Source organism: Argentina silus (assembly GCF_951799395.1).
Source record: "Argentina silus genome assembly, chromosome: 16".
Taxonomy (NCBI): domain Eukaryota; kingdom Metazoa; phylum Chordata; class Actinopteri; order Argentiniformes; family Argentinidae; genus Argentina; species Argentina silus.
In genome coordinates this window covers 9,112,952-9,139,149 of record NC_139670.1, presented here as the reverse complement: position 1 = coordinate 9,139,149, position 26,198 = coordinate 9,112,952, and the positions used below count along the sequence as shown (strand labels likewise).

The 26,198-nt window shown below is 40.7% G+C and overlaps 1 protein-coding gene across 1 annotated transcript in view; it reads left to right on the top strand.

Moving 5' to 3' along the window:
* Positions 1-25,083, top strand: part of grid1b (glutamate receptor, ionotropic, delta 1b) — a gene marked incomplete at both ends in the record, with an annotated part of 214,449 nt that extends 189,366 nt beyond the window's left edge. Inside the window, 8 exons of the mRNA XM_083686971.1 lie at positions 6,739-6,840; positions 7,029-7,226; positions 7,382-7,718; positions 8,743-8,881; positions 14,894-15,089; positions 16,249-16,415; positions 20,383-20,623; positions 24,658-25,083. Coding sequence (XP_083543097.1) covers positions 6,739-6,840; positions 7,029-7,226; positions 7,382-7,718; positions 8,743-8,881; positions 14,894-15,089; positions 16,249-16,415; positions 20,383-20,623; positions 24,658-25,083 — 1,806 coding nt within the window. The remainder of the gene's footprint in view (positions 1-6,738; positions 6,841-7,028; positions 7,227-7,381; positions 7,719-8,742; positions 8,882-14,893; positions 15,090-16,248; positions 16,416-20,382; positions 20,624-24,657) is intronic.
* Positions 25,084-26,198: the final 1,115 nt, after the last annotated feature.

Here is a 26,198-nt window from a genome sequence, read left to right as displayed (position 1 = left end):
TTCAGTAACACACCGTTTAATATTTGAATCTAATCATAGTCTTCACTTAGATTTTGATTAGTATAATCAGGTGTGTCACTGTTTATACAAAAGTCTGCATCAAGCCAGTCCTCACAAAGGTAATTATTACGCGATGATGCTTCATAATGCACTTCGTTGACAACAATCTATACCTGATAATTTACAGCACTTGGCACAAGCAGGAAGGGCATGCTGAATAGTGAAGCACACAACATCCTGTCTTTGCGATCATTAACCTTTCTGTATGGTGACAAGACCATTAGGAGGATAGACTAAGAGGGGTTAATGAGCTGGATGATAATTACCGTAATCTATTTTACATTTGTAGATCAAGAACGCTATAGCAATGAATTCTCATTTGCCTAAGTCACATTCATGACAGGATCACATAATGGTTGCTGGTTATCCTTTTTTACAGGGGGGATTAGAAACAGAGTTGTAGATTCAAACAATAACGATGATCCAATATTAGGATTATCACATTTCTGTAAATCTAAGGCCCTACGCAAACTACCCCCTCTTCAATTGTATCTATCAGCCAATGTTTATCTGTTGTATAATCAAGTAAGTAGCAGGTCGGGGGTGGTGGGGGGGGGGGGGGGGGTACACAGGCATCCCTTGGAGATAGGGATCCTGTGGTGGGCCATTTTCCAAGACGGAAATTCTTATCGCCATGTAGCACAGCTTTTATAAGATTACTGTACAGAGCTCATCCTGGCTCTTGGTCCTGTTGCAGTTGCAGGCTCTGTCCCCAACCAAAGATAAATACTGGGTGATTTTCTTTGCCTCCCTGAGCTCAGTTGAATCCATTTTAGACGTAATGAGACACTATTGAAAAGAGTTCCTTCTGAAATGTATCCATTAAAAACTGAATAAAAGACGACTTTCGTGGTTATAATTTGAATCCCTACAATAACAATTGGCTATTCAGCAATCCTAGATAATATGCATAAAAATGTGTATTATAGATTTTTCTTTTTTTCTTTTCACAGTCCTTAATGGTATTTATTGTTTTCTTGATGAGTTGAGCTGCATCGGCACATTGCGATCTGCATTTGCACATGGTTCTTTGAAAGCAAATGGCTCTTTGAAAGCCTAAGTTAGTTTCACATTTTCAATATGTATACATTATAGAATTGGACTGTGAGAAATTCAAATTTAAAGACACAATAATTAATGTTTTCACTAATAATACAGTACAGTACACCACGTTGACCACAGTAGTATTTTCCACCCCCGCCTGTATTTAAATAAACAAAGGATAAACACAGTTCTTCCTGCACTAATTACAATTCAAATCAGCGCTTTTCTTTGAAATGTCTCAGGAGAGTAAACTTCCTGCAGATTCAAAACATCAGACAGGCATTTTAATGAAATACACAAGAGTATTCAACAAGAATATACAATTTCATGAACAATTCGACACTTTCCTGGGAGGTGGAATGCAGGGCAGGATGGATGTTGTTAGGGAAATGGAGGCATGCTGTTGTATACTGTACCTCTGTGTTGTTAGGGAAATGGAGGCATGCTGTTGTATACTGTACCTCTGTGTTGTTAGGGAAGGCACAGGGGGTTGTTTAGTCAACACTGATTGACGAAAGTATTGATTGAGTTGTTTTTTAACTTTCTTTCTGTAGGTTTAAGGCACTACTTAGTTTCACTGCCTGCTGATACATATGCAAGTAGGACTATGGAGACACCGCAGGGGTGCCGGTGATGTTAACCATGGCATAATAATAATAATAATAATAATAATAATACTGTAAGCACTGTGACTGCCAATGGCACGTGTCAAAGGTTTTACTTACGATGACTAATGTATAGTTGATTCACTTACTTATAAATGTAATTATTGTAAGTCGCTTTGGATAAAAGTGTCTACTGTCTGCTGCTACTGCTACTGTTAATCAATTATGATAAGTTAATGATAAGTTTATCAATCATGTCTGTCATAGGGTCTGCTCACTTTTACAGAGCAATTACTTAACTAGTCTGACGTGTTTTAACACATTGTGTATGCCGTCATTATAGTCTGACGTGTTGTAACACATTGTGTATGCCGTCATTATAGTCTGACGTGTTGTAACACATTGTGTATGCCGTCATTATAGTGTTACAGGTATAAACAAGTAGAGAGGTCATGAAAATGTATACATTTGCAGTATTCACACAGCTGCACGTCTGTCTATCTGACTTCTTCCACGCTGCACGGGCCTGTAATTGGGCCCAAATTCTGATTTAATTTGATCAATTTGACTATTGTTTACTTTATCTCCTTGTCATGTGTACAGTGGTATGTTATTCTGAACTATGGTCTGAGCAGATCCACACAAAACCTCAAGGTGTTACCTATCAAATGGCATCCTGCTTTTGCATCTGATCATCATATTTCTGATGTTATAAGCAGTTTAGTTTGGGTCTGGTTTTTAGGTGGAAATTAGTCACATAGGTCATGGAGTTTAGCCTCATGGAGGTTAAACTCCATGTTTTCAAGTGTATCTTGATTTCAAGTGTTTCTGAATTTGCACTAGACACGCCTTATCAAAATGAAACATGCATATATTCAGACATGTACCTTCCCTGTCCTAGTACTAATACATCAACGCCTCGGTGTAATTTCTGATCAGCATGAAAACTCAGCTGGAGGCATGTCAGAAATTGACGTGCGGAGCAGCCATTCTGACAGATTGTCACACCACTCTCCGAGCCTAAAGCATTTTTTTCAGATCATTGCTCTGAGGACTTGTATTGGGGATGGACACAGCAGGTGTGAAGTGGTGGCAAGCGTTGGCATTTAGCTCCTCACCCACTCAAAGCAGCGGTATCCTGGCGACGCAACTGACATTTCCACAAAGGGAAAAGGCTATGCTGGAGCATGAAGGGTGAAGCATTGACCGATGGGATCCATCCACCTCCAGGACATGGATACGGTACAGATCTGTCTGTGCTGTATGTTTATAACCCCATTACTGCAGTACCAGGGGTGGATGGTGGAGGCAGAAATCGGAGGACGGGCTCATTGTAATGGAATAGAATATCACTGATGTGCAGTTGCATTCATTGCAATGGACAGTGGTTGAGGCTATAACTAGGTGTGCATGTAACATGCAATTTAGAGAGCAATTCTCCCATCGATGCATGATTTAGTGTATGTGATAGTGTATGTGATAGTGTATGTGATAGCCCGATCCATACCCACGTAAATCTGTTTGGGATTTAGTTTCATATTTAGCATGCACTGAAAAAGAACCTCACGTGTTTATAGAAATGTCTCATACAGTAGCACGTATCAGAGAAGTATTTTCTTGGAAGTGTTGGTACAGAATACAGTATATTGTAATTTCGCTGTAACTGTAAAGCCAGCATGCTGTAACTGTAAAGCCAGCAGGCATGCCTATCAAGCGGGTATACTGTACATGAGTAGACTTCAGTGCAATTACATTACCATGTCTGTCTAGGGAAATCTCTGCCAGCGGTTTATATGACCATTAAACTATTGCCACTTCAGAAGCCTGTACACATACTTCCTTTTAAAGTCAGGGTAAATTATGAAATGACATGCTGTACATTGCACATATCTGGGAAAGCACAGTACAAAATATGCCCATACATTTTCCAGAGGTCATGAAACATCTTTGAGATATCCGTTCAAAAACCTATTGAAGCCCCAAGATTGACTTTGGTCGTGAAGTTTCCGAGGCCAAAAGTGAAAGCGGCCCGGTCCATTCATGTGCAAATTGACACATTCCAGGGTCGATGAAGATTACAAGTTCAACATTGTGGCCATTATGAAAGCCATATCATTTTACCATTGACAAGCGATAGGCTCTGGTTGGATGATTTATTCTGTGCCCTTACCATCCGTATTAGGCCTTGTAGCTGGAGATAGGATGAATATCGACTTGTCATGCCTGGGTTCATAAGTGCTGTCTTTATAAGCCATGGTGAGTAGTTACAGAGCTTAATATCCTCTGGTTCAGGACTCTGTCTATGGATGTTATTTTATTCTGAGATTCACTGAGTTGCCTTCAAGGAAACCTGGTCTATGCGGTCGCAAGTCGCAAGCTCTTTTTACGACTGCATGGCATGCATGAACAGTTTCAGTTTGATGCTCATAACACATTTCAAAGTGAACCACTTCAAAGGTAATATAACATTTTAACTGTTAAAATATATTTCTAATACATTGTTTAAATTCCTCCTATCAAATTAGCCTGAATAGTGCACATCGTATTAGTGAAAGAGAGAAGACAATAGAAATCTCTGTCTACACAGTTTTGTTCATTGCTGTTGTAGTTTGGAGAGGGTAGAAGCTCGCACTTTTAAATCTGGTCTTAACTATTCATGGATGAATATGGGACATGGTGTTTTTGGTACTGCCTTTAGGGCGCAATGCACATAATGAAGAAATCCCTAGCTGACGACTTGGGGATCACTGAGAGGACAACTGAGAATAGCTTCCCTAGATAAAACTGGTCTCTTCCCTGGCCTCAGGGTTCTAATGAGGATGTCATGTTCTTCTAGTTAAGAGACACATCCAAAGTAGTCACAGGAACAGGACAGAAAGAGAGCTAACTTAGAAGAAACGAGTAATGTTTAAAACTAAAACTGTTATGGCTGCCCAGGGTTTAATCAAGGCGGTGTTTGTTTGGTGTCACCATCTTGATTAAACCACTGGAGCAGAGAGAGAGACTGTAATGGCAGGAGTACTCAGGCAAAAGACTCAAACGCACGACTCAGAGACAAAAACTTCAATCCAATAGAATAGTCTTTACTTTCAGAAAGGTTCGGTACACAGGTAGGCAGTCAATGGGTAGGCAGATAATCCAGGAAGGGGTTAAGCAAAGCAGGGTTTGGTACACAGGTAGGCAGTTCAAACAGGCAGGCAGATAATCCGAAAAGGGGTAGGCAAAAAGGCATAGTCAAAAACACAGTAGGAGATAAAAAAAAAACAGGAATACTTATTACAAGGAAATGCTGGGACGCAGGGCCGGTTTGAGCCTGCTATATTAGGGTGGGCTGGTAGAAATCGATGCACGGTCGAAGCATCTTATCCTTCTTGTCGATGAAGAAGAAGCCAGCCCCAGCAGGAGAAGAGGATGGGCGAATGATACCAGCAGCAAGGGAAGAGTCAATGTACTTCTTCATAGCGTCCCTCTCAGGAGCCAACAAGGAATAGAAACGCCCTCTGGGAGGTGAAGTTCCTGGGAGCAAGTCGATAGAGCAGCTGTAGGACCGATGAGGAAGCAGAGAGGTACTAAGAAACAGGACGAGACGTTACATAGACATTCCTCTTGTCTTCTACGTTCTTCTAGTGAGCCCTTCTTTATTGGCCTTTAAGGCAGCCTCTTAACATTCATCCTGCTGCAAAGACATAGCACTAAAATATTCCACTGTTATCATCATGATGATAAATGCAAACAGTAATGTTTATTGCATCTGACTGTTAGATGGCTTTTGATATTGTGTTGTGATTCAGTATTGTGCTGCAGTGAGTTCAGTAAAAATGTCTTAGTTAGGCCTACTATATACACGTATGTATATCTGAGTGTGTGTGTGTGTGTGTGTGTGTGTGTGTGTGTGTGTGTGTGTGTGTGTGTGTATATATATATATCCAAATGTGTGTGTGTGTGTATGTATGAATGTTTGTGTATAAGGATGTTTGTGTGTTTGTATGTTTATCCCTCTCTGCTTGGGGGTGCTGTAAAACAACAATTATCCTGCATGGTAGATTTAACAGAGTAATTACAATGTTCGGCTGAAGATTAAGATGGTTATTAACTTCCACTGTTATACCCGGAGTGAATTAATCTGCTGGTTAATCTACCTGATCAGGTCATTTATTAACATTCTTTAAAAAGAAAGTGACCCATTTTTATCTGTATGTGAAATTGTTCATAAAACAATATGAGTTTAATCAAGCAGCAGTAGAGAAGGGAAGATGACTGGCCCAGCCCACACAAAGCAGGCCATGAGCCACCATTTTATACAGTTGGTAACCTGGAATGAGAGGACGTAACATTACAAATGTCAGGTGGCCATGACACAGACAGAAAGACACACACACACACACACACACACACACACACACACACACACATGGACACACATGGACACACACACACACATCTACAGTCCTAAGTGACTGGGTGGCCTGACTATTGAACTGAAACCTCCCCGTTGTCGTGTTTAATTTAAGCCAGAAGAATCCATCTGGCCACACTGCCAAAGAAACCCAAATGTCATATCAAGTAATCAATGAAGCAGCATGTCTGTGTACCTGAGCAGAGCTGAGTTTTCAACGAATGATCAAACACATACATTACAGGAAGCCTAGCTAACATTTGAGGTAGAGATCAATAGAGGGAGATGTAACTTTGGACCAAAGCTTGGTGCCTAGCTGTCCTTCTGTGCTACAGAACACCTTGATAAACAACATGTAAATGGATGCAATGAATAATCCTCTATGCTCCTTTAATGGGCCAACATGAATTACTCTTCAGTCTTCAGAATGATTCAGATGTCCTTTGTCTGGCCCATGAAAAGGTGTGGATATTTTGGGACTAATGCTGTGTGATTGACAGGTTGGAACTTATAATTAGAGGTAGAGTTTTGTCTCTGCTTTGAAAAACACTGTGGAGGCTTTTGTTATGGCCAAAAAAAAGACATGTGCCCTTTCTCTCTCTCTCTCTCTCCTGTCCTCATTTTCTCATCCAGCTGGCTACGTGGGACTCAGTCCATGGTCTGAATGGCAGCTTGAAGGAGAGTCGCATTGAAAATGGCATGCAAGGAGTGACGGTCAAAGTAGTAACACTACTGGTAGGGAACGTTTGTACACAACAGTGTTACCTATAGTATCTATACCATATGCTTTGAATTGGAAACGTACAGTATGAATCCATGAGGTTCGCAGCACCACAGCTGAAAAGATTAACACTGATCCTGCTCATGCAACCTTATATGTTTTCACCTGTGTTTCAATGTGACGTCGCACTTGAATTTCCTAGGAGGATCCTTTTGTCATGGTGGCTGAGAACATCCTTGGTCAACCCAAGCGATATAAAGGCTTCTCCATCGATGTCCTTGACGCCCTCGCCAAGATCCTGGGCTTCAAATACGAGATCTACCAGGTGGGGGACAGCAAGTACGGCACCCAGCTGCCTAATGGCTCCTGGAATGGCATGATTGGCGAGCTCATAAACAAGGTAAAGACCTCTATGACTCATGAACCAACCATTTCCCAGAGTAAAATGCCATTTGAGACCATCAAGGGCCACCAACCAACAGGTTTTCTTTCCAGTTGGTTTCATTCATTACTCATCCCTGACTGGGTTTGTTCCACCCCCCTCTCCCTCTACAGAGAGCTGACCTGGCTGTGTCAGCCATTACCATCACACCAGAGCGTGAGAACGTGGTGGACTTCAGCAAGCGCTACATGGACTACTCTGTGGGGATCCTACTGCGTAAACCAGAGGAGAAGATCAACATCTTCTCACTGTTCGCTCCGTTCGACCTGGCCGTGTGGGCATGCATTGCCGCCGCCATCCCCGTGGTGGGGGTTCTCATCTTCCTGCTCAGCAGGATGCAGTCACTGAGGGCCCAGAACCCCCCAGCACCACACCAGCAGCCCCCTGCATCGGTCTCCAATTCTCTACATAGTGCTATCTGGATTGTGTATGGAGCCTTTGTCCAGCAAGGTACAGCAGACTTATCAACTCTATTTAATTTTAATGTGAGTAAATAATGTCCAAAGCTTACAAAAGACTTGCTGTTGTAGTTTAAAGGACCAGAGTATGAGAGAGAGGGATGTAATGACCATTTAACGGCAGAAAGGAAAACATAATAGGTGCAAATAAAATATTTAACGGAAAAAAACAAAAAATTCTGTGGTTAGTTAGCAACTAAGAGGATGTTTGTGTTTCGAAAGCTTGAAAGCATCCAAGCATGTTTTACTAATGCTAATATCGTGCAAAGGAAACACAGTTGTGTTTTTGCATAAATGTTGCTATCACACACATACTGTCGATTGTAACATACAGTAGTGGTTGCATTTCAAGCTTGTTAAGTTCACAAGAGCACCAACAAAGGTGCCTTTGAATGAAGAAAGATAGAATATGCTGGTTTGGATCCAAGACTGGCAAAATGGGATAAATGACTACCTCAGCAACTACCGTTGAACCTCCAGCTGCATCTATTACCATCTGGCGGCGTGCCCGTGAACCCTTTTAAGCCTAACAGCAAGTGATTAAATCTGGGGAGCAACTGTCCTGTTGGTCCTCTGTTGGTTTTCAAGTGGACAGTTTTGATCACAGGAGAACAATGGCTTCACGCATGCTGTTATAGTGCATTATTATTAGTATCAGTCAAGGGGTTGTGCCAGTCGCTCATGCTTGTTAGGTTACTGGGATGTTGTCCAAATATTCAGATTTTGGAGCTGTAGCAAATATGTTTAAAGGGGAAATCTGGGATTGGTACATCAATTTTGGGACTTTTAAATGAATAATATATAGCCATTATTTTTTAATAATATGACTTATAAATGCCTCATGCCCATCAGAACCCAAAATATAAGCTTAGCTTATAAAATAAGTGCTCATGTTAAAAAGCCTTAATAATCTGATGTGTGGGCCTCTTCTTTCTTTCTCCTTATATAACCCCAAAACATCGATGAATAGAATAAAACTTTAACATTTTTGAAATGACCCTTCTCTCACCATGTAGGTGGGGACAGCGTGGTGAGCTCCGTGGCCCTGCGCATCGTCATGGGCAGCTGGTGGCTTTTTACCCTCATTGTTTGTTCCTCCTACACGGCCAACCTGGCAGCCTACCTGACCGTGTCTCGCATGGACCACACCGTACGGTAGGTCACCCCCTCCACGCCACACAGCTCCACTCCCTCCGCCACGGCATCAAAGTGTCAAGGCATTGTTAAGCCGGCGATCAAATCATGAGTGACGACTTTGGCTTCCCTGCGCGGACTCTCTAATGTCCTGTCTGCACTAAAGGAGACTAAAGGGAAAATCTACTGGGCAGTTCATTTGCTTTTATTCTCTCCCATACACAATATTAACTTTTCACAAGGGTTCTCTCCATCAGGGGTTTATGGGGATAAAGCTTTGTGAATGGTCACGGTAGTAAACTGTGGTTGTTCTTGTAGCCTATTTTAAACAACGGAGGTTACATAATGATATATCACACATCATCGCTGTGTTTTAAAGCACAATGTTAATTTGAAAAACGTGCTCCCTCATTAACCCTTGATTTTTTATTTTATTAATTTGACACATAATTAATCAAAGATGAATTACGATAATTGCATGATTTAAAAATATTATAAAAATATTTATAGAAGATAGGGATAGAGGATAGCTGAAAAACACAACCAATTTAGGATTGATTAATGTTTTCATTAAAGGTATTGAACGCAACAAACGCGTGTCACTGTAACTTCCTTGGTTTATTACCAGGGAATTGTGTTCTGGATAGTTAAAAACTAAACCCGGTTCTGGATAATTAAAAACTAAATCCAATAATGGGGTCTAATTCAGGTGTAATGGGATAACCCTATGCAGCAATGATGTAGGTTTAATCTCACTTGCAACATACCACATTCAGGTATTGGGATGTTCAGACATTGGAATTGTAAACCTTTTTTTCAAGAGTACTGTTTCACAACACTGGGACGTTAACTGTTTGATATTCCGGTCATAGAGACACAGCCTCCTCCTGTTGCAATCATGTATAATCATTTGTCTACAGTCTCACTCTGAGACACAAGTATACATGTAGATGGAACACACAGAAAGGCATGAGGCTGAATTCTTCAAGATTACTATTCATACTGTGTTTACCTTCGGATCGGCAAATGTTATCCACCGCTTATCCCCGCACGATGTATATTTGCTCAGGTGGTGCTGCGTTGATGTCTGATTGTATTTGATTATGCTGATGTTGTGCAAATGGTATATTTCAAGGATTTGGGATGAGGGGTGGTGGGAAGGTCAGGCAGCCTGCTCACCTGCCAGGTCTTTCATAGCTTTCACCGCCACTCGAATTCTCTTTTTTTCTCATTCTCTCAGTCCTATTCTCTCACTTTGTCATGGTAAAATGCTATACCTATATATGTAATAACACTGTAATTACTCTCTGGCAACAGCATTGTTTCGTTCATGGGGATTTAAGTTTTGTTTTGTGATTTTGTCACGCTTATTATACAGAACATTTCATTCATCGTCCAATAGGACCGTAATGTAGTCTCTTCAGCACGTCAGCCACAACGTTATCCTGGTGCAGTGTGAATCTCTTTGAAGTCAGTTCTCCATGTGAATGAACCTGCTGCCACGCCCCCCCTCAGGCCCACACAATCAGTGTCAAAAAAATCAGAAATAGCCTTTTATGGCTCTTTTTTTCCCCTCACCTGATGTTCTGATGCCGTTCCAGTCTAATTGTTTATGACTGTACTCAGGGTGCGTTAGGTTACAGAGAAACGGATCTGTTCATGCTGTTTATGCTGCTGTTGGATGAGGTATTTAAGGGTGTTCTGATAACTCTAATCTTTGTCCAGTTGAGGGCATTTTGATAACTCTAATCTCTGTCCAGATGGCAATGATGGCTTGATTAAGCACTGAACTCTCACCTGTTGCCAGGGTCTGAAGTCTCTTCCTGTGTTCTGATGCAGGGCAGTTTGATGTTCTCTAAATCTACTATGAGTGAAAGTGTGCCAAAATGCAGGTGTTTATAGTGGTAAATAAAGAACAAAGGACAGGGATGTGCACAGGGGGAGACTAAAGGGGCGGGGGGGCAAAAACTCTGCTGCTTTGTCCTGCCACAAAGTGCCCTCCTGGATGGTGCTTCGCAAGCGTACCATTGGATTGAGAAGCACTGAACAAGTGCCCGAGATTAATGTGAGTCGGAAGGATTTTGGTTGGATTGGTTCGGATTGGTTGGATTCTTTGGAGTGGGTGTCAAGTGGTGTAGGCAACAGATTAAGCAAGGACCGTTTTAGGCTTAGAAAACCAAAGCTGGCAAGGCATCAAAGTTACAATTATCTTTTCATCCTGATTTTAAGAATCATTTTCTTTGTTCCGTCTGTCCTTGATCAGAGGATTATGTAGATCTAACCATCCTTGTTCTGAGCTGATCAGTATTCAGGGTCTGGGCAGGACCCACAAAGACACTTTCTATGTCCGCAGGGTAATTTGTTTGGCTGCCTGCCGTGTACTTCTTATTTATATTTTGAATACATGTGTTGATAATGAGAAACACATTAGAGAATAATAATAGAATTATTGATTGCATTTTGAGTAACCACTAACTTGAATGGTGGCCTCTGATTGGTTTAATTTGTATGGGGACGTTGACAACAACAGTCACGTATGGCAGTCATTTTATATTGCAACATCACAGTGCAAATGTATTTTCTGATTGGAATGTGTGACATGCAACTTCCCTAGCTGCTTCTCAAGTATTTTCAAGGAAATCAAATCCTAGCTGACATTTTGTATCTTCATCAATGCTTGTTTTTTGACAAAGGAGGCTATTTATTCAAGCGTGCATATATACAGATACAGTGGATTTTTTAACCTCTTCTTTTGACTTACTACTCAAAGTACAAACAGTGTATTCATGAATGTTAAAGTGTAGTCTTCCATACATTGGAGACCAGGGGAGGCTGGTAGAGGTAGAAATCAGAGGACGGGCTCATTTTATGCATGGAATGGAATGAGGAATGGTATCAAACACTCCATTCCATGAATTACAATGAGTCTGTCTTCAGAATTCTTATATTATATAGTGTTAATGCAGCACTGACATTAAACATTATAACAACCACTCCATAACAACTGTCATAAGCACACTACTTTGTCTCTTACAACAACAACAAAAAATCTCTGTCTCTGTTCATGTTCATCTCTAACATATTCTGACCTCATTCTGCAATTATTGCCAACCTTGAAAAACAGATTGAAAAACAGACAGACATTGACCAGAACCTGAAATTATCTATTGATTTGATGAAATGAGAGACATCATGGATAGGGATAAAGATTCATCCCTGATACTGTACAGAGGGTTATTATGCTCTTCTGAGACTTTACCTTGTCACAAACAACAGCTCAGCTGTTATCAGCTGCTATATTGAGCTATTATTATCATTTCTTTTCATGGAGTTTCAAATGGCCTGCAATGGACCCAGTAATAAACAAGCCAGCAACAGGGAAAAAGAAAGATTGATTTTGTAGCTTTTCTTACTATTATCACTAGATGTATTATGGAGTGTGCGTGTGCGTGTGCGTGTGCGTCTGTCTGTCTGTCTGTCTGTCTGTCTGTCTGTCTGTCATGCTCTGTTGGGTAAGGGCCCAATAAAAGTGACTTCTCTCTATCTATTTCCATTTGGGTCACTGAGAATGTTGCTGTGCTTGCAGTCCTTTGGGGACTAGGCCAGGGCAGGCCAAGACCAGGCAGAGGCATCCATTTAAACTACTGTACTGTTTATTGACTGAGGTAACCTGAACGCATTATTATCACACTGCGGACTCTGACCTAATACTATATGCAGTGCAGGCCGAATCCTAACACGAGATCTGTGTGCTTAAATATGTTATTGACATCAATGCATGATTTACATAGAAGTCTGAGTTATATCGCACATTGGGTTTAAACCCTCATGAATATCCACTAAATATGAATAGTTGTCTCTCAGGTGAATTAATTTACAATTTTAATGTGCATTTGATACTTACGAGTGTTCTATCACATTGATTTGTTCAGAGCACAGTTTGTAAAAAATGCATGTCGTTTTTATCCCGGTCTTTCCCAAAAGGCAAGTGAAGGAGAAGCCTCGGGTCTAGTGTCAGGTTACAGTTTAAATTCCATATTTATGCTCTTGCAACCCTATTAATTAATGTTAACACTGTAAAGTATAACATTTAGGGTGCAGTATATCTAGGGAGGTTCAATCTTGCTTGTAAACACTCATATAAACCAAACCCTGCAACAGAAATGGACATACAGGACAAAATCAAAGCTTAATTCAATAGACTACTTGGCATGTGCTATTAGCCAGAATGAGGACAGACCAATAGACATGTTTAATTTGAACCTATCCTGAATTCACTCACCCCAAAAAAGGGAAGCATCTGCTACTTAATGCAACATGTCCAACAGTCACCAGAGTATCTCTTGTAGCATCATTGGATATGAAGGTATTAACGTACTGTACTAAGTACCAGTGTATGAGACCATATGCCCGCCTTTCTGTCAGTCATAATATAAACCAATTACAGCAGTCCATGGTGGCTGTTTAGTCAGGGATCACCCAGACAGGAAACCCACCATTTTGCCTCACAGTTACTGTGTATCGTTTGATACTCTGAAATGCTCAGCTCTGAAATGCTCCATAAACTCTGTGAGAAAAGACCATACAGTAAATCATTTTCTTTACTTTTTTTTAGCAAGGTAACGTATTGTGAGTGACAGTTGAAGGTTAAAGCATCGCTCCCCTTAAATAGTATTGCACTTAAAAAAAGTCTATTACATTTCCCAGACTGACAGGCGGCTTGCTTGACTGTCAACTAATGACTGTGTGCATTGCTTACTGACAACTTGTCATACAGTAGCAGACGGATGCATTGTAGCTGTATGGGCTCTTGTACTGTTCTAGAATGGTCCCAGGGGTAGTGCCAGTGCTAATATAATACAATACAGATTCATACAGTATAAATGTTCAATTTATTCTGAATGCATCCTACTTACAATATTATGTGCACAACATCTTTTCATTATAAAGCCACGCTTTGGTAACCAAGTAACAAAGTATATCATCTAGAGGCAGTCACTGGTAGAATGAATAGCTTAATTAAGTTGCACACTTAAATCAGAAACCTTTCACAACGACACAATGCTTTGACTTATACAGTACTTGGTCTCATTCCAAGTGCCGTCAAAACTACCTCTAGTTTGCAAGTTAATTTGGTATGGTTCATTGTTTAAAAACTCATTATAAAGAATGTGACATTTTCTGTCAACTTCTAAAAAAAACTATAATCTTCACAATAAAGTAGCTTGTGAAATTGTTTTACCCTCAGTGATAATAGAAAGTGGATATCTTTGTGTTGCTCATTTCTTGATGACTTGGAAGGAATATTCCTCACTCTAACACGCTGTTTGATGATTACTGTTTAATCTAATCACAAATATTTATTTTACAGAGATGGCCTTAATTAAAAGTCAGGCTTCCACACATTCAAAGTTAAAACAACCTCCCTTTACCCCTCCTCTTAGACAGCCCTGTCCGTCCTCCGGTGTTTACAAACTAATACGCTTACAAACAGCTAATTAGCATATTATTACTTCCTGTCTGAAGATGTCTATTAAGCATGGTGTCCTCACCTCCCCAGGGTGCTTACACAGAACAGTGAGTGGAAAACAGAGCGCTCTATATTCCTTCTGCTACAGCTGGCCCACCTGCCAGGCCAATCCTACAAACAGCCATGCCCAGCCAGCATCCCCCCCCCCCTCCTACAGACAGCCTACCTCTTACATACCCTTGATATACTGTCCTTTACTTTACTGTACTGAACTCCATCAGACAAAATCAAAACAGGATTTATCCAAAGAACTATCTTAAGATTTCAATTATAGGTGCCCTTCATATACTACAACTTGCCCTGCACATTGAATGAAGAGGATTTGCACTGTTGTGACTATTCCACATGCCCCCTTGCACCATGCAAGCTAAATCATGCTCATCTAAAAGGTTTTTGTAAGAAAACAAACTGTCTGCCCTTGATATACAAATCCACTTTGTGTATGTATTTGTATTTCTCTGTGTTTTATGTGTTGTATTTCTCCCTCCCCGTTGCTCTTCTAGGACATTCCAGGACCTGTCGAAGCAGATGGACGTAGCCTACGGCACTGTGAGAGACTCAGCCGTCTATGACTACTTCAAGAACAAGGGCACCAATCCACTGGAGCAGGACAGCACCTACGCAGAGCTGTGGAGGACCATCAGCAAGAACAACGGACATGACTACTCTGTGTCCAGCCCCTCTGAGGGCATCCGCAAGGTGAGGTGGTAGGGGAGAGATGGAGTACTGTTGATGTGGGGGGGGTTTACTGGCTATTTATGCATCTCAAGATGTTTAGCCAAGTAATCCTTTGTTTAGGGCCTGTTGACCCATAGGACATGGGTATGCTGATTACATCTGGTGTTGATGAACAGATAAGGCCAAATTGTACTGTAATCTGTCCTGGTAGCCTTTGTAACTTTAAAATAGTCTTCATCATTGGGGTTGTTATATGGCAGGAATATGAGGCAGTTTGGCAGCTAAATGGTGCTGGTTAATATTATAAACAGCCATGATACATTTCTGAGAAATAACTATACTTAGCCCATATGTTCTGCAGTGATTTGCATAAAGAAGATGCATGTTTCCCTCTTCTCCTTCTCTTGTTTTTGTCGAAACAACTGTGCACACATTTGAATGTGTGTAATTGCATTGCCTTGTGTTTTTCCAATACAATAATTTTCAATTATCTACCAACATGGAGACATTCTGGTGGAGTGATGCAGAGTCATTGGTATTTTTTTGTCGTCTTTGTCTTTTTCTGATGCAATACAATGGCCTTGTTGTCTCAGGAGTCAGTGAACTGAGGCTTTTAGCAGCCCAGCAGATGTGGGCCTATTTTGGTTTGTCAACAAACAGTGTGAGCCTTTGTGACTAACATACGGATGTGCTGCCTGGGAATACCTGGGCCTTATCAAAGAGAAACCAAATCAATGTCAATGGCAGAAAATGAACACATGCTGTATGCAATTAACTGTAACAAACAGAATTAGAAGAACACTTGGTTTGATTATATTAACTCTGGTAAGCAATTAGATGGGAGCAACATCAACAAGCAGATATGATAACTTTTGATTCTGAGTTCTAAGGTTGTTGTAGAAAGTTATCAAGATATGAATTGTTCAGTTGCTCCCAAAAGGAGTCAACTTAGACAGAGAAGCGGTTGACATTTACCATGCACAAGCTAGTGCACGCTACGCTTTCATCACACCCCAACATTACCATGGACTTGTGGATTGTGGATCAAATTGTGAAGATTTGGGAGTAAAAGACGCTCAAGGTATTTGCATAATACAATGGGATTTCTAGAAGCCATGTGTTGTCATATCCATGTGGATCATCCTAACGCATCATCGTTTGTAATTGCGTCACTTTGCAGACGAAGAAAGCGCCGTATGCCTTCTTGTGGGATATGGCTGTGGTGGAGTACGCTGCCCTGACGGACGACGACTGCACCATCACTGTCACAGGAAACAGCATGAGCAGCAAAGGCTACGGCATCGCCATGCAGCATGGGAGCCCCTACAGAGACCTCTTCTCCCAGAAGTGAGTAACTCTGTGCATTCATACACAAAATGCAGTACATACAAACATACATACATACATACATACTAGGGATGTTAAAAAACTATTTTTTTTCTAAACCGTGAGTGGAGGTGATTTTAAACGGTTAAACGTTTAAACCATCAAAACAATTGTTTAATTATGTATGTATTCTGATGGCATGTCACCGGCTTGCACATTTGACCACTAGATATGGTTTTCAATCTTTTTTTCAGGCAACCCACAAACCAAAAACGATAGGTCTATGCTTGCATTAAAGCATTCAACTTTATCTTTTTAATATGAAAGGCTGAATGCAAGGGCAACGCTCAGAAGGCACATGGGACGACTGGCACGGATTCCATGCAGGAACAGTTGGTGTCTTTTGATAGGGAATCGCTCCGCCGTTAGTTTGTGAAGACAGCCCCGCTCGCCCTGCAGCCTAATGATGAAGCTCTTTCTCCAGGCCTACAGTACATGCTGACAAATAGGCTATTTTCATTCATTTTGTTTACCACTGATTACCCAGTTGTACATTCTGTAGGTGATTAGTGAAATGTTGAGGCAGCCCGCACCTCTGGGAAAACAACGGAAATGTGCTGTTGCACTTAAAGTCAGTTTAGCAACTGCATCTGGCCTCAAAATGTAGTTTTGCTGTGAACTTTGGCCTTTCGGGAAATAGAGTACAGAATGCAGAATATATCTGCCTGTGCTGTGGGCATTATTCTCTCTGTTCAGCTGAGTTCAAGAGGAGCGGTGGACAAGCGCCCAGACCTGCGCTGGGCAGCAGAGAGGTTGTGAAATGCGCTTGAGAGTAGGAATCTGAGGGGGCACGTGTGAGAAAATACACTGTTTACCCAACTGCAATATTCAGTTATCATAAAGAGACAGTTTATTTGCGCTATTCAGCTTTTTACAATATGTATCACATTTTTTCATGACTAATTCATATTCCTGTGGTTATACATAGATGGGAAAATTAACGTGCTTGGTTTAGGGATTTTTTCTAACCAGTTAGGAATTCCTTATTGATTAAACATTTATATGTTAACGTTAAAATCCCTATTACATCCTGTACATACATACAGTACATGCATGCATACATACATACATACATACATACATACATACATACATACATACATACATACATACATACATACATACATACATGTACATACATATATACATACATACTTACCTACCTACCTAACTACATACTGTACATGCATGCATACATGCATGCATGCATACATACATACATACATACATACATACATACATACATTCAGACATACATACATACATACATACATACATACATACATACATACATACATACATACATGTACATACATATATACATACATACTTACCTACCTACCTAACTACATACTGTACATGCATGCATACATGCATGCATGCATACATACATACATACATACATACATACATACATACATACATACATACATATATACATACATACATACATATATACATACATACATACATACCTACCTACCTAACTACATACTGTACATGCATGCACTGTTTACCGTATCTGCACCTGTTCACCTCTCCTTCTCCTTTAGCATCCCTTCCTCTTCCCCATCACCTTGAGAACACATCCTAAGTGCATATGGTTTAACACACACCTACTTTGACTCCTAATGACTTTTTCTGCTTCATAAAAGCCTGAAACATAATCACTGATGTTTGACGGCGCCTGGGGGAATTGAGCGCCGTAATTGTCTGTTAGATCATTGAGTGGTTAGGTTCTGCCATTTCAGGACGAGGAAACCGAGAGGTCCACTAATAATAGGGATGGTTTCCCAGACACAGATTAAGCCTAATCCTAGACTAAATTGCATAAAACCTGTACCGTTTAAGTCTCAACCCATTGAGTAACATGAAGTTATTATACCTGTGTCGCAACACTGAACTTACTCTGATGACAACATAGTTCATTAGTAACTGATTAGTAATTGCATCGTTAACACAATGCAATTACTTAAGTACTAGATGACAACATGTTACTAGAGTCATGCTAGACTGGTAACAGCATTATCACACAGGTGTAAATTCAACGTAATCTATCACCCTGTGTTTTAAAACATACTGTACTGTACACATTTTGGAATACTTAGGAGTAATAGCAATTATCCTGTGATCATCCTCTCAACTCTGATATTAGTTTTGATTACTTCTCCAAAACCGTTATTGCAGAGCATCTTAATGTGTTTGAAGTACGGTATGGGATCTTTGCTTTATATCCTTGAGGCAAGTTTTTACTTTTTTATTCAACCCAGGTTGCAATTAATAAGGTAGTTTTTATGTTCCAGCTGAGTAGGTTTATGAAAGCAGCCTATAATGCTTCACTGGTGTTTACTGCATTCATCAGGCACACTGAAGCTCAAGACTCGGTTCATTAGTCACAGTTTTTTGTTCTCTCTATCAACCATCTCGAATTGATCCCATTGCAAAGGTAACAGATGCTGGCAGATTGTCTAAATCTCAATAATCACATTTATATATATTTATATACAAATATAACCAATTAGGAGTGTGTAATATTGGCCAAGGATTTCCCCCCAGATTATACCCACTACCTCAGTTTTGAGTGTATTCCCACACATCTTACATTGATCCTCCTCAGGTATCATTGTTCATCGCAAAAGCATGTGGTACAGCGGAGAACGGGAAAATAACCCAACTTCACGACCTGACTGGATTACCATTCTAATCCATAGATTTAGACACAGGTCTTTGGATGGAACAAAGCAGGACATGAATCAAGCTTTCCGTGCTGAGATGAGGTTTGATCTGGACTCTTATAGGCCACATGGTCTATCCCTGTGATAAATCACCACAGATCACTTGAGAGGGACTCTTAAAGCCTCTCATCTCTTCCTAGGTGTGCTCAGTCAGGGCACTGAGCGTGCTCAGTATGCAGGGATTCAGCTGGGCGAAGGGCAGGGTTACGCCACAGATAGAGATCTTAGGTAATGATGTTATGCCAAGCATCCCCACAAGAGTCCCCCATCATGATGTCAGGAATTAATATCTCTAGACCATAGTATGTGCAGAGGGATTTGTAACACATCTGAATTTAAGCAATACCACAAATCATAATCTTCAACCACGATTTTGATCAGTGAAATCAGGTGGCCTACTGCTTGGTTGGAATGAGAGCCTGCACACACACACAGGCCCTCTGTGGATAAGCTTGGCCACCCCTGCGGTGTCGTTACAATGGCAGCACAGTCATGGATATGTGCTGGGAGACAGCTGGGAGGCAGCTCAGGGGGTAATAACAACTCCAACCGCCATGTCACCTCCTCTACAGGGAGCGATTCATCTTACTTGCTCCGTTCCCGTCTTATCCCATCATCATCATCCATTTCTCTTCCCTCTTCCCGTCTTTCCATAACCACAGAAATTCACCATGCGCTGCTTTTTCTTTTTTATCTCTGTAGTGATGGGTAGTGTTTGCCCACGAGGTAATAATGATAATAGCCTCCCCTCGAAAACCTGTTCCTTTAATTAAGCAGTTCTTCACTATGTTTATTTTGGAATCATTTCTGCCGGAAAATGGTCACAAAAGACTATATTTAATAGAGTTTGCTGTGTGATTCAATTTCTTGAATGCATAGTGTGCCACAGCATTCTTAAAACATGGTCATGTGGGAATGGTCAGAAAAAAAGGTCTCTTTTTCAAAGTTCCTTCAGGTTTATAATATTTTAATGGACCTTAAAGTAAATGGAAAATGCCTAGCATTTGACAAGCATTTGATTTCTCTCTTTGTCCAACTTATTAAATGGCATGAATGCAGTCTAGTATAGCTCTATCCGCAGTGGTTATATCATTTTAATTAACTAGCGGCATATAATCCCTCTAAAGGGATATCCTGTTTTGAAGGAAGCAGAGGTAGAACAAGTGTATCACACACATCCTCTCCCCTGACAGGATACTGGAGCTGCAGGAGAAAGGAGACCTGGACATCCTGAAGCAGAAGTGGTGGCCCCGCACAGGCCGCTGCGACCTCAACAGCCACTCCAACGCCCAGCCGGACGGCCGCTCTCTGAAGCTGCACAGCTTCGCCGGGGTCTTCTGCATCCTGGCAGCGGGGCTGCTGCTGGCCTGCCTGGTGGCCGGCCTGGAGATGTGGTGGAACAGCAACCGCTGTCGCCAAGAGCAGCCCAAAGAGGTGACCGAGCACAGGGCCCGGAGGACAGGGCAGGGGGAGGACACTGCCACACTCTACTTTAAGGATCCAGCCGCAGACGCAAGCCCCGATCTAGTCGAGCTCCAGTACACGCAGCTGTAGATTGTGCTCTGATGAAATCAAATTTGGTCCCCACCACTCAACCCCCCCCTTCCTTGAAACCCAACTCTGACACCAAATTCATCTGTTTTGTATTGCATACTTTAATTCTCAGTCACAGAAAAGTGATTTTTTTTAAGCTCCCCCCACCCCCCCCGATCATTTTCTTACTAATCTATTTTTAACTTGATTATTGGTATTTTTTGGGTACTTTAAAAAAAACACTTTTTTCATTGATGTGTATAATACATAATTAAACTCCTTGAACAGCCCTCCGGATAATAAATTGCTGGATCAAGATAATTACACGAGTCTCACACAAACACGGCTGAACAAACGGATTTAAGATGATGCTGATTCAACCTCCAATCTCCTTACCCAGTAATTTAGTGTACCCAGTCAATAACTGTATTGAAATGATGTATTTTCATGAACTCATTTATCCATGGTTTTCGCACATTTTTATGCACTTCAGAGGAACCATATTTACTGTAGTTACGTACGGAACGTTGAAATAGCATAGAATTACACTGTCTAAGGAACTAACACCTATTTTTATTTTAACACCTATATATTATTTCAATATAAATCCATTTATCTAATTTATATCAAAACCAATCAGGAAAAGGATTGGTTTGAAATGTGTAAAAAGTAAATGTTTTATTGTAGGCTCCCCATTAGATTTAATTTGAAAAAGTCCTTAAACTGCCAATAATCAAGAACCATTGACTACCCACAGAGTTCCTCAGATATGTTTACTCTAAACACATTCAAAATTCTAAGCAAACACCTTTTTATGTTTTCACTCACGTTCAATACCTTGTTAAGTGCCTGCTAAGCTCATTTAACTCTGACTATACAGCACCTCATTATCAGTTCACTTACAGCCTTTCTTAAGAGTTCAATCTACTCGAGACACTGTGATGACGTCACCATGCATACAGACCTCTTCCATGGGAGAGACTCTGTCCCCATTGCATGTGACATGGGACAGGAAAGGCTTGATATGGATCCGTAAATTAAAGTGTGAGCAAAAACAGGATGCTTGCATGGGTCTGTCTGACTGTCACCCCAGCAATAAGAGCCACAAACATCTGCCCCCACCCAGTCCATAATCCCTAGTAATACACTGTGTGACGTCTTATTGCAATTATATGTCAATGTGGACATCCGTTTCTTATTCTTGACTGTTTATGATCTCGTGCAGGTTACTAAGGATTACAGACTGGCAAGGGTTTCTGGTCCATTGACATATAATGACATAACAACTGCTTCATCGGAAGGGAGGAAGGACATTTGGACAGAGAGAGAAAGAGACTGGGATGAAGCAGAAGCTATTGACACAGGTCAGAATAGAAGCTCCTCTAAGATCTGATTTGTGGTGCCGAACCAAATGGCACACTCTGTCCCACTGGGGGCCTGGGGGGCCATCTAAAACTCCACTAACCATCTCCCATCATTGGCAATCCTCCTAGTTTCTGATTCTTCTTCTTCTGTTTCTCCCTGTTTTGGTTAGTTATTTTGTAGTGTATGGATGCATGGTGAAGGGCCTGTCTTACTCTCACACAGAAACATGCTACAGGAAATCAGGAGAAGTGTAATAAGAACCACTGTCTATGAATCACCTGATTATGATCACTTATGAACGGTGCTTTCTATTACACCCATACTGCATTTTAAGACATGTTATAAAGCAGTCATAACAGATGCTTATAACAGCCCCGAAAAATGCCTCAAAATGCATTCACAATGTATTACACAACAGGTGGTTTATAGAACATGGAACAGATTGTGCTTGATATTCGGATCTTAGCATACGGATATGAGGACCGTCATGGCTGATAACCTCCTTGTGTAACAAAGGCACTTTAAAAACAGCTTATTCACGTCTACCCCAAAAAAACAAAAACGGAAATGTCAGACCGCAAGGATAGAGTGGTTTTATAGTGAAGTAGTGTTTTATAGTTAAGAGCTGTTTTTGTGTTAGGGAAGCAATCCCCACTGCAGCGTAGTTGTAATTTTTCCTTAATTTAAATCAACACACTGTTATTAAAACACTGGTGGAGTTTGATTTGATGCATTTGTTTATTTAGGCATGCTGCCAATGCAATGCGATTAGAAGCATATTTGAATGAGGTGCCAGTCTGCGAAAACAATAGCCTTAGCTGTGATGTTTTAATTAGCAATGAGACTTTTTATGTGACAAGGTTGATACTGTGGTGGATTACGTCATATCAACTACGTGTCTGTTGATAAAGACTCCGGAACAAATCCTGAAGGCGCAACTTCATAATAAAAAATATGTAGATGAAGCAGATGCTTCATGCATGTAATAATAGTTGACATGGTTCTATCAAGAGAGATTAAGTGGATTTTTTATCAAGTGCACTAAGTAGCATAATTAAGGGCTTCTCCAGATAGCCTTTATGTTGTACTTTAGTTTTGGAGTTGCAGTTGTATAATGTGCTTTTGATAGGAAGTTGGTCTTGAGAAGTGAAAGAGTGAATGATCTACTGGAGAGTTTGATTCAACACTGATCCAATTCAAAGTGCATGCGAATATCTCTGATGATAACATTTTTGAGAATAACTACTTCAGACGTAGTTTTAATAATGCATATGTCTTCATGGGTGGCACTGTTTTAGACAAATCTGCGGTATATCCAGCACAGTCATTTAGTTTCAAATGTCAGTTTTTCCACCATTTGGGTAGTTACTAAAGAGTTGTCCTCAAAGTGCATTCAGACATAACAAATGTCATCGCTGTCTAGATGTCAAAGATATAGAAATGGTTAACTAATCAAAATTATTCATTTTCCCGGTTCAATATATTCATATCAAAACTTTCTTTCCTGTGTAGACTAGAGTATGTAGAATAGAACAAGAAATCATCCTCTGTCAAGAATATAATTTCGGATTATTTTAATCCATTCCAAAACATTGTTTTGTTTTGTGCTCCATTAGTGGCATCTTAACATTGCAAAATATTGTGGTGGCGTATGTACTGTCCATAGAGTTCAACATGGTTTCCTGTCTCCATAATTCAGTTGTTGACTAATATCATTGTGCTCACCGTTGAAACAGACCATTGCTGGAGCCAAGCTATCTACTGTTTAAGACAATGTAGCATTTGTGTAGAATCTGTGTGCAGTAGCTTCTCCTAATTGGCTAGTGATGTCTGCTTCACTGTGGTACTTCTTGTCCTCTACTTTAGGAAGTCACGATGTAGCATATTTTTGTCAACAAAGAGCCTCTCAAGTGTCAGTTATTTCTTAACAGGTATGCATGACTGCAGTTGTACACAGATGCAGTATCTGTTGGTCTCAGCAGTTAGATTGATTGAAGTTATTTATCTCATATCAAATCAATTCCTCAGGCTAACATCAGTAGGTGATTGAGAGGTTATAACACACCCTGTAAATGTGATACTTTCATTCATGACCTCAACTTTAGATTTTACATTTAGAATCAGCAATAACTGGGGTGCATTGTAGCCAAGGTCCCAGCAAAGCTTAAGTGGGTTCTCCAGAGCCGCATGTTACATTGTGTGAAAGGTCAGCCAGTAAAGACAAGGATGTAGATTTAGTTTGGCTCCAGAATTGGTGTTTTTGTCAAAGATTTGACACTCCCTTACTAAACATCAAACTTTCTACAGTATGTTTACCGGCCAAGTTTGATTTCAAGGTGCACATTCTATACACCTATTACCCTAAATTAGTTTGTTTCACCTCAATTCCAATTGGACATTTCTCAATCCGCATGTTGAGGTTGGTCAAACAAAGAGGCTTGGGAAAAAAAACAAAAAAAAGAAAGTCAAGAATGAAACTAAATGCATGGAGCCTGAGAACCCCCTGGGTGGGAACAGCCAGTCTCAGCCTCTGTGTCCCTCCCTCCCCCTCTCTCTCTCTTGCCCTCTAGGACAAGGAGGTGAATCTGGAACAGGTGCATCGGCGTATGAACAGTCTTATGGACGAGGACATGGCGCACAAGCAGATCCCCGGCCCATCTATCGAGATCTCTGCGCTGGACATCGGCAGCATGCAGCCCAGCCAGCAGCTGGAGTCTGTTCGGGACTACCCGGGCACGGGCCTGTCTGTGAGCACCTTTCTCCCAGGGGAGGGCCATCATGGGGTGGGCCGGACACTAGCTCAGGGCCCTGGCAGCACCCTCCCCCACCCCCTCAGCAGCTCAACCATCCCCTCCATTCAGTGCAAACACAGGGCACCCAACGGGGGCCTGTACCGCCAGAGTCCCGGCAAGACGCCCATGCCAATGTCATACCAGTCAGTACCCGGAGGACCCATGCCAGAAGCCATTGAGTCCACCCACAGTACATCCATCTAATGTCATCTCAAGTCACCTCACCTCCCCCTTACCTGATTTTTGTGGGGGATGGGAAAAAAAAGAGGGAAAAAAAGAGAAAAGTGTACAAAAGAGAGAAATAAGAAATTTTTATTACTTGTTCAGAACCAACGTCGTCAAGGGAAACGCTCATTTTCTTGTATATATTTGTAAATACTGAGAGAGCGAAGTGAGGTAAAAGTGTATTTTGAATATTCTCAATTTTTGAAGTTGAGTTATAAAAAAACAAAATGAGATAAAAAAAAAAAAAAAAAGAATATCAAAAAAACGACTGTTTGAATGGCTTTGTAAATTTTGTTCTATATGAATAATGACGCAAATTCATTGTGATTGTTTTCTAAGTGCCGAAATAAAAGATGTCTCTCCACAGTTAATTTCTTAGATAATCATGCACCATAAGGACATAATGTGGAACACCAACTGTTATTCACATCTATAACAACAACCATATCTATACTTCAGTATCAGAGGAAAATATTCAGAATAGATGGATTGAGTTTGTTTGTAAGAAATATATATATACATTTTTCAAGGACTTTTTTCGTTTTCTTACCTTGAGTCTTGGTGAATCAATGATACAGGCTGAAACTGAAGTAAAAATTGTCTCTCATGAGTTCTACATGTTATGAAAAGAATCTCATTGCTATTAGCACTTGGTTTCACACCTACAGTTTGTGTTATGTTGTCAAAGGTAGAGGGAGACATGGTCTCAGCCCCAACACAGGAATCAGGCTACAAGTATTGCTGTGATCATTAGCCTACAGTATGAGCACAACCGTCTCAAATTGCGAAGGAAGGGGAGATCAGGCATCATAGTCTTGAAATAGTCAAAAGGAACCTCAAACTGACTGAAATCATTACATCATGTCCCTGGGAGTGTTTATCATATGTTTCCTTGGTTTGTGTGGGGGGGGGCGCTTCAAACTGAAAATGATATTTTTACATGTAAAGAAAAAGATCATTTTTGAACTATATAACAGAGTTATATAGATATGTATTCCTTTTATACAGAAGGATTTATTGTCGAAAAGTTGTATACAGGTTGTCTCCTTTCAAAGCAGTGAGCAAAGTCATTTTAATAGCAAAGGAAATAAAGT